Source organism: Sarcophilus harrisii, chromosome 3 (assembly GCF_902635505.1).
Source record: "Sarcophilus harrisii chromosome 3, mSarHar1.11, whole genome shotgun sequence".
NCBI lineage: Eukaryota > Metazoa > Chordata > Mammalia > Dasyuromorphia > Dasyuridae > Sarcophilus > Sarcophilus harrisii.
In genome coordinates this window covers 303,557,428-303,572,333 of record NC_045428.1, presented here as the reverse complement: position 1 = coordinate 303,572,333, position 14,906 = coordinate 303,557,428, and the positions used below count along the sequence as shown (strand labels likewise).

At 37.5% G+C, this 14,906-nt stretch overlaps 1 protein-coding gene across 6 annotated transcripts in view; it reads right to left on the bottom strand.

Annotated features, from left to right (window-relative positions):
- Positions 1-421: 421 nt before the first annotated feature.
- GOLGB1 (golgin B1) overlaps positions 422-14,906 on the bottom strand; it is a 72,264-nt gene continuing 57,779 nt past the window's right edge. For 4 of the 6 annotated variants that reach the window (XM_012544550.2, XM_012544551.2, XM_031959726.1 and 1 more), the window contains 7 exons: positions 8,904-9,069; positions 8,584-8,724; positions 7,566-7,724; positions 6,805-6,902; positions 3,082-3,216; positions 2,218-2,323; positions 422-1,872 (listed from right to left, as the gene is read on the bottom strand). In XM_012544550.2, the coding sequence (XP_012400004.1) occupies positions 1,738-1,872; positions 2,218-2,323; positions 3,082-3,216; positions 6,805-6,902; positions 7,566-7,724; positions 8,584-8,724; positions 8,904-9,069 (940 nt within the window). In that variant the 3' untranslated portion in view covers positions 422-1,737. The remainder of the gene's footprint in view (positions 1,873-2,217; positions 2,324-3,081; positions 3,217-6,804; positions 6,903-7,565; positions 7,725-8,583; positions 8,725-8,903; positions 9,070-14,906) is intronic. The other 2 variants (XM_023499056.2, XM_023499057.2) reach the window with 1 other exon arrangement.

Here is a 14,906-nt window from a genome sequence, read left to right as displayed (position 1 = left end):
TCAGCAGAATTCCTTGTTCCCAGGGGATCCATTGGCCACATTCCACTTCATATTTATAAAAGGCACTCATTCTGCTCTAACATCATCTCTCAGGGTATAATCTGCCCCAGCAATTACATGTACCTTCTCTCACTGCTTATTTTCTTAGCAGAACTTCAAATCGCATAGCTATAGGTCACTAGGTTCTATTTCATGGTTGTGTTAGTTTTGTTGTTGGGTAACTAAGTATGTTGGAAACTTCCCTCACTTCACAATCCCATTCTTTTGTGATGAAGATTCACAGTATATCACAAACCTATCACCAATGTCATATAGAAATTGTGAAAGTTATGCTTATCTCTGAACAGCAATTTTGAAGTTGAGAAAGTATATTTTGCCCTGACATTTGTATCTTCTTTTCCCTTTCAGTAAGACCCCACACTTCGAATCTGAAAATAATTTTATTTTTTACAAGTGTTCAGGAAGTTTCAGGGGGGAAGGGAGTTATGACTAAGAATGTGGTCACCATAGGGTAAAGGATTCAGAGCACAGCAGTTGGCTGACCCTCCCCTCATTTCTCTGGAGCAGCGATGATGAGCAGAGTTCACAATAGATAGATGGTGGTAGTGAAGGAGGAAATGGCTAGAACCATCTCAGTTTGGCAGAGGGGGTGGCAAATGGATTTCACTTTAGGCATTAGTCCTCAAGGCTTGATTCTATCATCCCTTCCCTACAGCTTTCTCTACTTGTCCTAGTCCCTTACTTAGAGCAGAAAGGTGACTAGGAGGCTGGAAAACTGGCATCCCTGAGATCAATAGCTGAGTTTGATTTTGGGGGTTTTTTTTTTGGTTATTTATTAAGGATAAAGTAGAGGAAAAGAGAATGAATATGAACACTAATGAAGACAAATTAAGAGATGTCATTCTCTGTCTCAAGAAACTTAAATTAAGCAGATTAACTCCGCTAACTCACTGTCTTTGAGTCTCAGATGGTAAAATAAGTGTGACAGGAAACAACTAGTTCAGACAGACAATTTCATTTAGAATCTGGGGTGGAAGTGGGGAGGAATGCTAGGGCTAACCATTTAATTAAAATAACCATATTAAAAGCTTTTTCTACACCACACTCATACAGGGAAACAGAATACAGACCTCAGCCAAGGGTATAGGTTTTCATCCCAGTGGCTATCTCAAGATCAAGGAAAGATGATTGGAAGTAAGGCCGCTTTCTGCCTCAGGATGCTATTAGTGACCAGAAGCCTGGAAAAAGGGAAGGGGTTCCTCAATTTCCACATTCTCTAGACCCATGCTTCAGGAGCTATGCACCTTATTATAGTAGTTCTCACCCCTATAATGCAGGAGGTTAACATTGAAGCAAATGAACCAAGATCATAATTCCATATATCCAAGGAACAACCTTGGGCTTACTGGAATCAGCAATGAAACTAAAGGGTCACTTCCCAGAGAATTCCTCTGTACAGGTGAATAGGCACTATACTTAGAAAATATTTGTGTTTACACATGATGATAATGTGCCTAAACATAGAATAGAGGGAAGTGGAAAAAAAGCAGCTCCTTTTTTATGATAAAGAGCTCAGATGTGTCTGAATTTTGCAGGAATTATCCCTTAAGGTAGACATTAAGGAATGAGCCTAGATAATTAGGGCTGCCCACATGGGCATTTGGTCCTGAGACCAGGGGTTGGAGAATCCAAGACTGTGACTCTTAAGGAGAGAAATCTGATAGGTGGGAGCTAAGCTCACAGGTGGCCAGTGAAACAGAGAAGAACCAGGACATGAAGCATGAGAATATAGACAGCAGCCAGCAGAGGTACCCGAGTCCGGGAATAGCAGAGTGAACGCAGGATTCGCCTCCATCCAACATTGCTCCTGGTCTAGAAGAAGAAAGATGGAAAGGTCAAAGACAATCTTAGTCTGCATATAAGAGAAGTATCTCTATCCTCAAGTTTAGACTTCAATATTTCAGAAAAGGTTTTCTGAAAAAAACAAAAAAAACAAAAAAAACCTTTCTTTACAGATATCAGTCTTTAATTTCATTAGCTCATCAACATTACCAAGTCCTGTATTCTGTTCTGTATTGCCCATTAACTCTCTGACAGAACTCTCTCTCCCAAGAAGAGGATACTTCTTATACTAATTCTTAACATTCTTAATCTTTTTCTATTCTCTTTCCTCCCACTCAAATTTCTTCCCACCCCCTTTCCTCCTACCCATCTTACCCTTCGGAAGGAACTGTTCACGGGCTCTATTAATATCGCCTGTTCATGGATGCCACAGTCACTGATGCTAGAATTCTGGGCAGGGGTCCATTCATTCAGCTCCAGCCTGGGTTACAGAAAAACACACACACACACACACACACACACACACACACACACACAAAATAACACGATATTTCAGAAGACAAAACAAGTGAGGCTAAACAAAGTGAGTGAGACATTTAAGGATCATTTTGTTTAACCTCTAGAGCTACTGCCAAGAATGAAGAGCCCAAAGCCTCCTCCGTAGCAAGCAGAAAAGGAAGAAAGGAAAAAGTATTTAAGTGGTAAGTGCTTTAAAAATACAATTTCATCCTGGGAGACAGATACTATTAAACTGAGGCAAACTTGCTCAAGGTTATATAACTATTAAGTGTCTAAGTCCAGATTTGAACTCAGTTCTTTCTGCCTCCAGGTTCACTGCTCTATCCACTCCACCACCCAGCTACCTACAAAATGGTTTAATTTAACAAAACAGATGGAAGGAACTAAGAAGAGACTTCTGTGAAGTTCTATGAAAATAGCGGTAGACAGTATTTTTAGCCATTTTGCCTATCAAAGATTTAGAATTTAAAGATTTCCACTACTGATAATGAAAATACCTGCTTGCACCTGCAAAGTCACCTGCAAAGGTGACTGTAGAGATGTAGTCAGAACACCAGTGTGGCAGAAGTTGGCTTGAAGATTCGGAATGAAGAGAGACTTTGTGACTAAAAGTAGGGACAACCTGCATGCCCCCAAAGAGAATGCTCCCTCTAGAGGCACACTGAGCACCAATGCTTCCTGGCTTACAGAAATAATGAATTCTTTTTTTCAACATTTTACCTTCTAATCTCCTCCTGAGCCGCAGAGAGTGCTTCCTCGGCAGCCAGTCGGTGATCCCGTTCCTCTTCCAGCAATTTCTTTAAATGGCTCACTTCTTGTCTAGTGTTGCATTGCTCTTGCTGGGCCTCAGAAAACCTGCAGCATCAGGGGAATGGAATTTTTTTTCTTCTTAAATAATTTTATTTATTTTTAGTACATATTGCTTCTTTTTTTAAAAAAAATTCATTTGTTTATTTTTAAATACATATTTCTTAATGAAACATGTCGGGAAAGAAAAATAAGAAAAGGGAAAAACCAGGGGAGAGAAAAAAAATACAGAAAAAAGAAATGAACATAGCATGTACTAATTCACATTCAATCTCCATAGTTCTTTTTCTGGATGCAGATGGTGTTTTCTATTCAAAGTCTATTGAAATTGCTATGTATCACTAAACTATTGAGAAGAACCAAGCAAAGTTCTAGATAGTTGATCATTGATTCTCACACATTCTTGCTGTTACTGCATACAATGTATTCCTGGTATTGTTTGTTTAGCTCAGCATCAGATCATGTAAATCCTTGCAGCCTTTCTAAAATCAGCTTGTTCATCAATTTTTTATAGAATAATATTACACTGCTTATTATATTATATTACATTGTGTTGTATCTTATTCAGCCATTCTCCAACTGATGGGCATTTTACTCATTTTCCAATTTTTTTGCCACCAAAAAAGAGTTGCTTTTTTACACACATTTTTTGCATACATAAGTTCTTTACCCTCCTTTATGATTTCCTTGGGATACAGACCCAATAATGGCACTGCTGGGTCAAAGAGTATGCACAGTTTTATAGCCCTTTGGGTATAGTTCTAAATTGCTCTCCACAACAGTTGGATCAGTTCACAATTCCACCAACAATGTATTAGTGTTAGCTGTGTGGCCCTGGGCAAAATCACTTAAACCCAATTGCCTCAGCTAAAAAAAAAAAAAAAATGCATTAGTGTCCTAGTTTTCCCACATCTCCTCCAACATAAAGTTGTTGCATCACTACATTACACTCTTAAAAATTTGGAGAATTGTTATGTGAGTCCTACAATTTAATAGCATGCTATAAAGGAAAGGTATTCATTTTAGGAAAACGAGAATGCTCCACATCTAAAATTAAATTCATCAAACATTTAACAAAAGATCTACTATATGCAAAGGACCATGATAATATATGCTTTCAGATATGTGGGGACACACAAAAAAAAATAAAATAGTCCCTGACTTCAGGAAACTTACATTCCACTGCAGGGATACAATATGCATATGTTGTACTAACACCTAGAAGAATCAGGTAAAGCAATGAATCCATAGTTCCAAGAAGTTCTATGACCCACCTCCTTTTTCCCCCTTGGCTTCTTTGAGGCCAGAAGTCAGCTTTTCTAGGTTTGGAACATCTGAATGTTATATACATGCCCACCTGGAGAAAGGAACAGGCATTTTCCTCTTTCTAGCTTTCTGACTCTCCTAGAGTAACTGATGATCTGGCAGGCAATAGAGTAGAACCTGAAGAAACAGGCCCTGGATTAGCAGCAAACAGAAGAGAAATGAGAGAATATTTTTCCTTGTACGTCATCTATCAGGAAAATTGGATTGTGGATTATTAGTTATGAGAAGTACCTGGTGAAGCCATTTCAAATAGATTCTTGATGGAGAGAGCTATCTACATCCAGAAAGTGGATTATGGTGACTGAATGTGGATTACAACATAGTATTTTCACCTTGTTATTTTTTGCTAGTTTTTTTTTTTCTCACTTTTTCTTTTCAATCTGATTTTTCTTGTGCAGCATGATAAATATGGAAATATGTATAGAAGAACTGCCCATGTTTAACAACGTATATTGGATTATCTGCTGTCTAGGAGAGGAAGTTGGAAGAAAGGAGGAAGAAAAAGTTGGAACACAAGGTTTTGCAAGGGTGAATGATGAAAAGCATCTTTTCATTTATTTTTAAAATAAAAAGCTATAATAATAATAATTTTTAATAATTATAATAAAAGAAGTACCTGGTAAGGCTCACTTTGGGGCCCCTCCTTCATGAGGCCTTTCCTTATTCTCCCCCAGAAATTATTTCATACATTTTAAAAAACTTGCTGATCTGTACGTTTCTCCCTAGTAGAAAAACACGTTCCCTGAGGATAGTGAATGTTTTCTTTTTGTCTGTGTCCCTGATAGCACAAAATCTGACACACAGTAGGTATTTAATAAATGAAGTTTAATGAACTGCACTGACAGAGATGACACCTAAGTTGAGCTTTGAAGGAAGGAATAGAATCTAAGAAAGGAAGAAGGGCATTCTAGACATAGCACAGCTACTAGAGCACTAGCAAACTTCCAATTTTCTTAAGCCTCAATTAATGCCGTGATGAGATGAGTAGAAGTGTATAATACCCAAAACTTGTTATTCCAAATTTTAAAATATGAGGCTGCCCCTTTTATATCCTTTGCTCTTTTGATGCATGAAAGCAAGCAAGGCAGAAGATCATTTCCTTTCTGAAGCATTCTCCTCCCACTCTGGAAGGCCAGTCCTTGAAAAAGTCTTAGTCTCTGGGTCTGGCCATACACCTCTCCTTCTGTACTCTGGTCCAGAGTTGGTCATTTAGTCCAACCTTTACCCAAGATGTAAGACTCTAATGATGGTGATACTACCTTCTGAGGCAGCCCATTCCATTTTGGTCAGAAAAAGCCATAAGCACCAAAAATACATGTTACTGACCACAGAAAGAGAAAGAATGTGTTAGGGGCCCACTAATACCTTGCACGTATAAATACTCTCAAAGTACTTTCATAGACATTAAGAGATTTTCCTTTAAATTGAATCAAAATCTGCTTTCCTGTACTTTCTACCTACTTGTCTTAGTTTTATCCTCCAAGACCAAGGAGGAGACATTCAATGCTTCCTGAACAAGAAAGTTCTTCAAATATCTGAAGACAGGTATTGAGTACAGAGTGTAAGGGAAGGATAAAAGACAAAGATAAAGATAACTATATACACTCAGCAGGGCTCCTTAAATCTCTGGATTAAACATCCCTAAATCCTTCAAACAATTTTTCAATTACTGAGTTCATAACTCCTTGCTATCCTAGTTATACTCCTCTGAATGAGCTCCAATTTATCAACATGCCTCCCAAAATGTAGTCCCCAGAAATGGACACCCGACTTAACAGAGGAGAATACAGAGTAGCATTATCATCCACATGGACTTTATTCTTCTGCTAATGAAACTTGAGATTGTATTAGTTTTGGGGTTGCCATGTTACAATGATGATTCATTAAATCTACAATTTACTTGACTCTTAGGTTTATATAAAAAAAACCTTTCTAGCCCTTCCACCCCACCAAACTGTATTTCTACAATTAGCTTTATTAATTCAAATGGAAAACATGTTCCTATTTAAATATCATCATAGTAACTGTTGAGATCACTGTGAATCTTAGATCTGTTCTCCATATATTAAGTCCCCTCTCTCATTTCTAATTACCTTCCGAGCTCTCTGTTGGAAGAAGCCAACTATGTCCCTCTATAAGGTAGGACAAGAACTTGACACTAAATTACTAAAGCAAGCTACACAGGCCAGTAGTAGAGCTACAACGAACACACAGGCATGCTTGTGTATGAATTCCCATCCTACATGCTTTCCTGGATATAGGATGGCAATGGAGAGCAGATGATGTGGGAACCTGCCTGAGAACTCTTACCTGAGCTGCAGTTCTCTTAGCTCCATGGGGTCACTCTCTCTATGGGGTTCATTCTTTTCCTGAGGGGCTCCAGGAGCAGCATCTGTTGTAAGTGTCCCCTAGAAGAACAAAGCTGGTAAATTGAAACTCTATAAAAGATCTATCCATTGGGAAAAATGAGAATTGATGAAAAACATCAGCAGGTACAAGGTATTTATTTCTTTTGGTAGCTGAAAATTTTTTTTTCTCTTTTCATAATTCCCTCCAAAAATAAAGCAGAGCTTCCTCTTAACCAATACAGTTAGATCAGTCACTGATGTGGTTAACACTCTCACCCTAATTTAGTCATCCCTAGAAGCCCACTTTTTCATCTCTCTTCAATTTACTGCTAAGCTTTTTCCTTAAAAAGAAAAGCATGGCTTTGCTGGGGGGGAGGAGGAGAGGGACAGGTCCTCTGGTCTTCAGGCTCTTCTGAAGTTCCTTGGTTTCTATGTTTCTTTCCTAAGACTTAGCCAGGTGTTCCAATTTCTTAGTGTTTGGATCTTCAAAGGCTTCAGCTTCTCATTCTTGTTTTCATCTGCTTTTTGAAGTAATTTCCATCATCTCAGATATCTCATCTTCTCCATTCCCTTCGCCTATGTAAATGGTTTAGATCTATTGTTTACCTCTCAAATACGACTTTCTCCTCTTTTTATTCTTGTCAATTGGTCTCTATCAGTTCTTAGCATATAAGGACACAACACTTAAGACTCATAATCCTTATTTATTTTTCTATTACTCACCGTTTCTTTGCTTAGGGGCTGCATCTCCTGAATCTGTCTCTTTAAGCCTGTGCAATGATTCAGAAGGTCATTATAGCGCTGATGGCTTTCACGAAGACTCTGACTGCTACCACGAAGCTGAATGGAAAGGGAACTTTTCTCTTCAAAGATTTGAGAGAGCTAAAATAAAGAAAATCAGGTTAGTAGCCCACAGAGAATTTCTCAATTGGCAGACATCAGGTCGTCTCTTCTTGATCAAGGTAAGAGATTTTGATGATAACAGATAAGACACTTTTGATGAAAAACCTTCAACTCCAAAAGATCATCTAATATTGTACCCTAAACAAAGGTCAGGGAAAAGATCTGGATAGTACATTAGCCTGGGTTCAAGTGTAAGAAATCACTACATTCTTTTATTTTTTAGTTCCACACAGTTGGACAAGGAGCTATCACCTAAAACTAATAAAGAAACTTGCACAAGACCCTGTTGTACTATTGTCATGAGGAGGAAATAGAAGAAAGCGGAACCCCACAATCTAACAGGGATGACAATACAAACACTGGCATGTATAGCATAAATATAAGAATCAGAATCAGAGAATTTCAAAGGATTTTCCTTAAAGGCTATTTACTACATTCCAAGTTATCCCACTCCATTCACAGACAGTTCTCACTATTAGAAAATTCATTCTTTTACTGAGTTGAAATCCTAATGCCCATTGGTTTTACTCTTAATGCCACATCAATCAAGCCTACCTAAGCTAAGACCCCAGTTTCTTTGACCTTATCTTTGTATCTAAGAGAAAAAATTCTCTAGATCAAAGTTGGAGACACAGCTTCCATCCTTTGCTCTTAGAAAGAGGCAAAAGAGAAAAATAAGGAAGAAGCACCAAAGAAAAAAATGTCATTTCTTTCCTTTGATTGTGTCCAGAGCTGGCCCTGCTTCCTCTCTTCCTATTAGGAAATAGATAGGAAGCAAGTATTCCCTCTCTTTCTTTCAGCTCTAACAGCTCCAACATAGGTCTGATGAGAAACTTACCTTGCTGTTCAGCTGTTGGATTCTCAACTCCTTCTGATGAACTTCCTTCAAGCTGTCGTTAAGCTGGGTTTTGAGAAGCCCTATCTCAGAATCCAGGGCCCGGGTCGACTCTGGGGAAATTGCTGCTTCTGGGGATGGCTGCTGAGAGAAAAGCACTTACAGAATTCACTCTTCATTCCAACTACTGAATCTCCTATAGACAAATTCTGACCATTCCAGGGAGTGATAATTACAGTGACCAATAGGCACTAGGTTTCCCTTGGAAGCCTACCAGGCACAAGCTCCAGCCACTCCTTTGGATTGGTCAAGGCCCAGCTCACCTGTTTTTGGTACTGCTCTGAGAGAACAGAAGGCCGGCTAGATGAAGACCTCAGCTCTTGCACCAGACTCTGCAGATGGTTCAGTTGCTGCTCCTTGTCAGAGAGGACCATCAGATACTGCTCTCTAACCTGCTTCTCTTGGACTTCCCAAGTATTCTTCTCCTTTCTAGAAGGCACAGAAAATGGTCAGAGGGAGATGGTTCAACTCATACTCACATCGAATTCTTGGTGCCTTTTCATAAAATTTTAGGATCAATCATAACTAAGTGATACCCCACTCTTATTTTCATATCTCAAGTTCCATTTGCCTTTTGCTAAACTGGATTAAAGAGTAAGGAACGGAAAGAGGCATTCTTATGATATCACTTATATTTTTCCTCCTGGCAGATTCTTCCTTATGGTAGTACTAAGAACTCTTGCATAGCACTCTACAGATAGCTCAACCAAACTCTGCCCATTTCAGAATGCAACAGAGACAATCTGATCCTGTGCTATAAACATTTTATCCCTACCTATTAAGTTATAATCTTAAGGACAGGGGGAGCATCTTGTTCCTTCTTTATATCCCCCACTGCCAAGCAAAATACACTGCACATAGTATAAACTTAATACTTATTTACTGAGTTTAATTTGCTATGTTCTGGTTGAGCAATTTCTGATGATTATATTTTATAATTCTTTGGTGTAAGTGTCAAAGAAAAATGGCTCATTCACTATTCTCTCATTAATATGAGCTCCATCAGCAGTGACTCATAAGATATATAACATTTCTTTTCATGTATAAAAAGATTATAATATCACTTTTTAACTAACTGACACCAACCTTTGCAAATAGGAATAATTGAAAAAAATTGTGTGGAATACAAGAATAGTCTTTTCTATATTAAAAATGAAGAGATAAACAATAAACCAACAGATCAAGGAAAACAGAAGAGAAAGAAACTGCAAGTTGCTAAGAAATTTTTTCTTTTTTTTTTAGTTGAAAAAACAGAGTAAGAAAAAAAAAGGAAAACAGAAAGGAAATACAAAATAAAATAAAGCAAAACAATAGAGAACATTGACATGTGCCCAGTCAAACATCAGAGAGGATTCAAAATATATAACAATAAATTACCAGATTAAGAAAGTTATAATATAATATTAGAAGATATTATATTCATGAATCACCATTTTTTCTTTACTTTCCTGTAAATTGTTCTTTGGTTCTCTGCTGCTCACTTAATTTATTTTATTCTTTTTTTCCCCTTTCATTGCCCCTCCCTCCACTTCCAAGCAAACTACATTTAAGAAAAGATATATTTATGTATACATAAATAGTCACACCCACATACCTTTCCTATGCTTATTGCCTCTCTTTAATTAAATTCTGCTCCTTAACTTGCCTTGTTATTACTTAACCTCCCCTACCCAAGGATCCTTCCCTTGTCGTCGTCTTCTCTTACCATTTGCTTCCCCATCTCCCCTCATCCCTCCTCCCTTATTTCTTTATAGATTTTGGAGGGTGCTATTCCCCCTTCTTAGTGTATGTATGTATGTATGTATGTATGTATATATATATATATATATATATATATATATACACACACACACACACAGTGTTACTTACTGAATCCATTCCCAATGTGAGTAGGTTTACAAAACTACGAGCCCTTCTCCCCCCTCTAATGCCTGTCTATTCTTCCTCTGCACCTCATTTGTATGACTGTTATTTTTACCTGAACTCTACCAATCTTTCTTTTGAGCTACCCTATTGTGGATATGAATCTTATATAAATACATGTGTGTTCCATGTATATATAAATACATATATACATATATATATATATATACACATACATATATATATATTAAAAAAAACAAATAATTTGTCCACATTTAAACAGTTTGTCCATATTAAGTTTCTTTCTTTTCTTTTTTTTTTTTTAATAATTTTAATAGCTTTTTATTTACAAATTATATACATGGTAATTTTACAGCACTGACAACGGCCAAACCTTTTGTTCCAATTTTTCCCCTCCTTCCCCCCACCTCCTCCCCTAGATGGCAAGATGACCAATACATGTGAAATATAGTAGAGTATAAATTAAATACAAAATAAGTATACATGTCCAAACCATTATTTTGCTGTACAAAAAGAATTGGACTCCGAAATATTGTACAGTTAGCCTGTGAAGGAAATAAAAAATGCAGGTGGGCAAAAATATAGGGATTGGGAATTCAGTGTAATGGTTCTTAGTCATCTCCCAGAGTTCTTTCACTGGGTGTAGCTGGTTCAGTTCATTGCTGCTCTATTGGAACCGATTTGGTTCATCTCATTGCTGAGGATGGCCAGGTCCATCAAAATTGATCATCATAATATTGTTGTTGAAGTATATAATGATCTCCTGGTCCTGCTCATTTCACTCAGCCTCAGTAATGTAAGTCTCTCCAGGCCTTTCTGAAATCATCCTGTTGGTCGTTTCTTACCAAACAATAATATTCCATATTATCCATATACCACAATTTATTCAGCCATTCCCCAATTGATGGGCATCCACTTAGTTTCTAGTTTCTGGCCACTACAAAGAGGGCTGCCACAAACATTCTTGCACATACAGGTCCCTTTCCCTTTAAGATCTCTTTGGGATATAAGCCCAGTAGTACATGTTAAGTTTCTTAAAACTGATCTTTCACATTGGCTCTTATATGCTAAATTTTCTGTTAAGTTCCAGTTTGGTTGATAGAAAGTTCTGAAAATCTTCAAGTTCTTTGAATGTCCTTTTTTCTCATTTAAGATTATAACTAATTTTACTGAATGTGATATTTTGAGCTGCGGGCCAAGTTCTTTTGATTGTAGATATAATTCCAAGATCTGGGGTCTTTTATTATAGTTGATGATAAGTCTTGTGTAATTCTAATTGTGGCTCCAGGATATCTGAATTGTTTTTTTCTTGTTTTTTGCAAAATTTTCTTTGATTTGGGAATTTAGAAATTTGGCAATAATATTCCTGTTGTTTTTGTTTTTCACACAGGATCTCTTTGAGATGGTAATCAGTAGACTTTTTCTATTTCTATTTTCCCCTCTTGTTCTATCACTCCAAGGAAATTTTCTTGGGTTATTTCCTGCATTATTGTGTCAAGGCTCTCTTTTTGGTCAGAACTTTCTGGTAATTCAATTATTCTTATATTTTCTCTTCTTGATCTATTCTCCAGATCTGTCATTTTCCTCATAAGATGTTTCACATTTTGTTCTATTTTCTCATTCTTTATAATCTGTTTTGTTATTTCTTGGTCTCTCATAACTTCACTATGGCAAAGTTATGTAATGGTTGTTACTAATATCTTTTGGAGAAAGTCATAATGGTTATGGGTTTAGTTTCCCCTTGCCCAATTCTAATTTACAAACCATTATTTTCATCTTTGAGACTCTACTCTTTTTCTAGTTTGTTAATTTTTTTTTCATAAGTTTCTGTTTTTTCTCAGATGGTTTTATTTCTTTGATTTTACTCTCATTTGGTTTTTTAATTCTTTTTTTAGTTCTTCTAAAAATTCTCTCTGGACAGAGAGCCATATCACATTACTCTGTGGGGTAAAAGCTTTAGTTTAAAAAAAAAAAAAAAAAAAAAAAAGTGTCCTCCTATGAAGATGAATCCTGGTCTTCTCCGTTCCCATAATATGTTTCAATGACGAGGTCCTTTCTTCTTTGCCAATTAATTTATTTTTTTAAATAAGAAGTATTGGTGTAAGCACCTATGATTGTGGGATGGGGGGGGATGGTGCTTCAAGTTTCCCTTCCAACTTCCAGACCAGAAACCCTAAACCAAGAGAGCTCCACCCTCCTCCTGCAAGTGCCCACAGATAGCAGTGCTCTTGCCCTACTGCCTCTACACTCACCAGGTGTTGGTTCCTTCTTGTCCAAGGCCGTATTTCAGCAGCACAGCTGAGGTGGGCTGCATTCCCAACATTCTCTGTCTTTCCAGACTCAAATCCCTACTCCACATACAGAAAAGTGAAAGTCTTTGTGGTTCCTGCTGACACTTCAGCGACATCCAGTTAGCTGGAAGAGTCCCTGATTGTTCTTTCTGTGGAGCTAGCCTGGAGGTGTTTGCACTTCAGACAAATCAATCTCAGCCTGGGCTCTTTCTTCAGATTTTCTAGGGTTGTATCAAAAGGATCCCAGTTCTACCCCAAGTCTTCTAGATTCTTCATGAGTCTATGTTTGCCCTAAGGCAAAAATATGTTCTCTATGTGGGGGAAATCGGGATTGACCAAGCTACTTTGCTATCTTCCCAGAATCCTCCATATGTTGCTCTATCTAGGAAAAGATCCTCACACTTGGAATACAATTTTGGAGGGTGATTGGATGAGCTGGCAATATGAGGATTGGTATAGCCAGACATTGAACAATTTTGTGGGAATTCAAACCTGTAATTTCATTAGTTTAGAGGACTCCTAGTGAGGAAATACCCTCTGACAATATCAACAATTTATCTGCAACTTACATCCTAAAGAATACCCTGGGGGCACTGAAAGAATAAGCGACTTGCCAGTATCACTGTGTCAGAGACTGGATTTGAACCTAGGTCTCCCTAACTGAAGTCTTATCTACTATACCAGCTTGACTCTCTAGAAAGAACAATTTTTCTAAAAAATATTTTGTTCCTTACTCTAACCTGAAGTTTGAAGAAAACCAAAGCAATAAAAATTCTTCAGAGGAATCAAGGAGTCTCTAAGAGCTCAAGCCTCCCAAGAATCCCATAAGCACATTGTAGCTGGTAATAAACCCAGAAATGATGTGATTCTAATTCTGTAGCCTTCCTGGAGTACCTGCAATCAATTTATTCCATGTCTCCTGTAATCCTAAATCCTGTTTCTGTATCTAGTTCCTCATCCCCATGCCACCCCCTCCATACTATCTCTAGCTGAATCTCTAAGTAATCTCTATTCATGCAGATCAGCAACTATTCCACAATTTACAGTCTTACAGTTACTTGCCCAGGACACTGAGTTAAGATTCTTGCCAGCATGCACTGGGGTAAGACTTGAACCTACGTTATTCTGTTTCTGAGCCCGGCTGTCTCTATGCAATATGCTATTCTGCTTCTCTCTATTAAAGATATAAGGGACACAGAACCTGATGAAAGAAAATCAAGTAAATCACTAGCCATAAGTAATGAGGAAAGGCTGTAAGATGGCTCTCACAGAGATAGGATAAGGGAAATGAGAGGGAATAAAAAGCTTTTTATAGCCCAAGCTCCTCACTGGATAGATAGGACCAAACACCAAAGCCCCTCTTTTCAAGGAGAAGAAAACTTGAGGACCAGGAAGGCAACATGACTTAGCCAGTACATAATTAGTAAGTAACAAAGACAGAATGTGAACCCAGATTTTCTAATTCTAGAGCTTATATTCCTTCCATTATACCATGGGGAAAATGAAGACCCAAGAGATTAAGTGCCCAAAGTTTCACAGATAATAAATTGCAGAGAGAACTTCAGCTCCATCACAATAGAGCTAATTTGGAGTCTCAAAAATTCGGACTCCAAAACAACAGACCAGAGGCAAGTGGGTTTCCAGTTTTGCCATTTTAGTTCCACATTTCATGCAAATCTGAATCCTAACTTTGAATTTGCACTTTTAGGTCAAAGACATGTTTTCAGTTAACTAAGGAAACTCTAGAAGGCAGTACATAAATTTTTGACTAAGAAGGTACATTTTTGGAATAAAATATCTCTGGTAAAAATTTACATCAGAAAACATTGATCAACTCTGACTGACAGCTTTTTTTTTTTTTTTTTTTAATTATAGTAACTTTTTATTGACAGAATCCATGCCAGGGTAATTTTTTTTTACAACATTATCCCTTGCATTCACTTCTGTTCCAATTTTTCCCTCCCACCCTCCACCCCCACCCCTAGATGACAAGCAGTCCTATATATGTTGAATATGTCCTAGTATATCCTAGATACAATGTATGTGTGCAGATCCAGTTTTCTTGTTGCACAGGGAGAATTGGATTCAGAA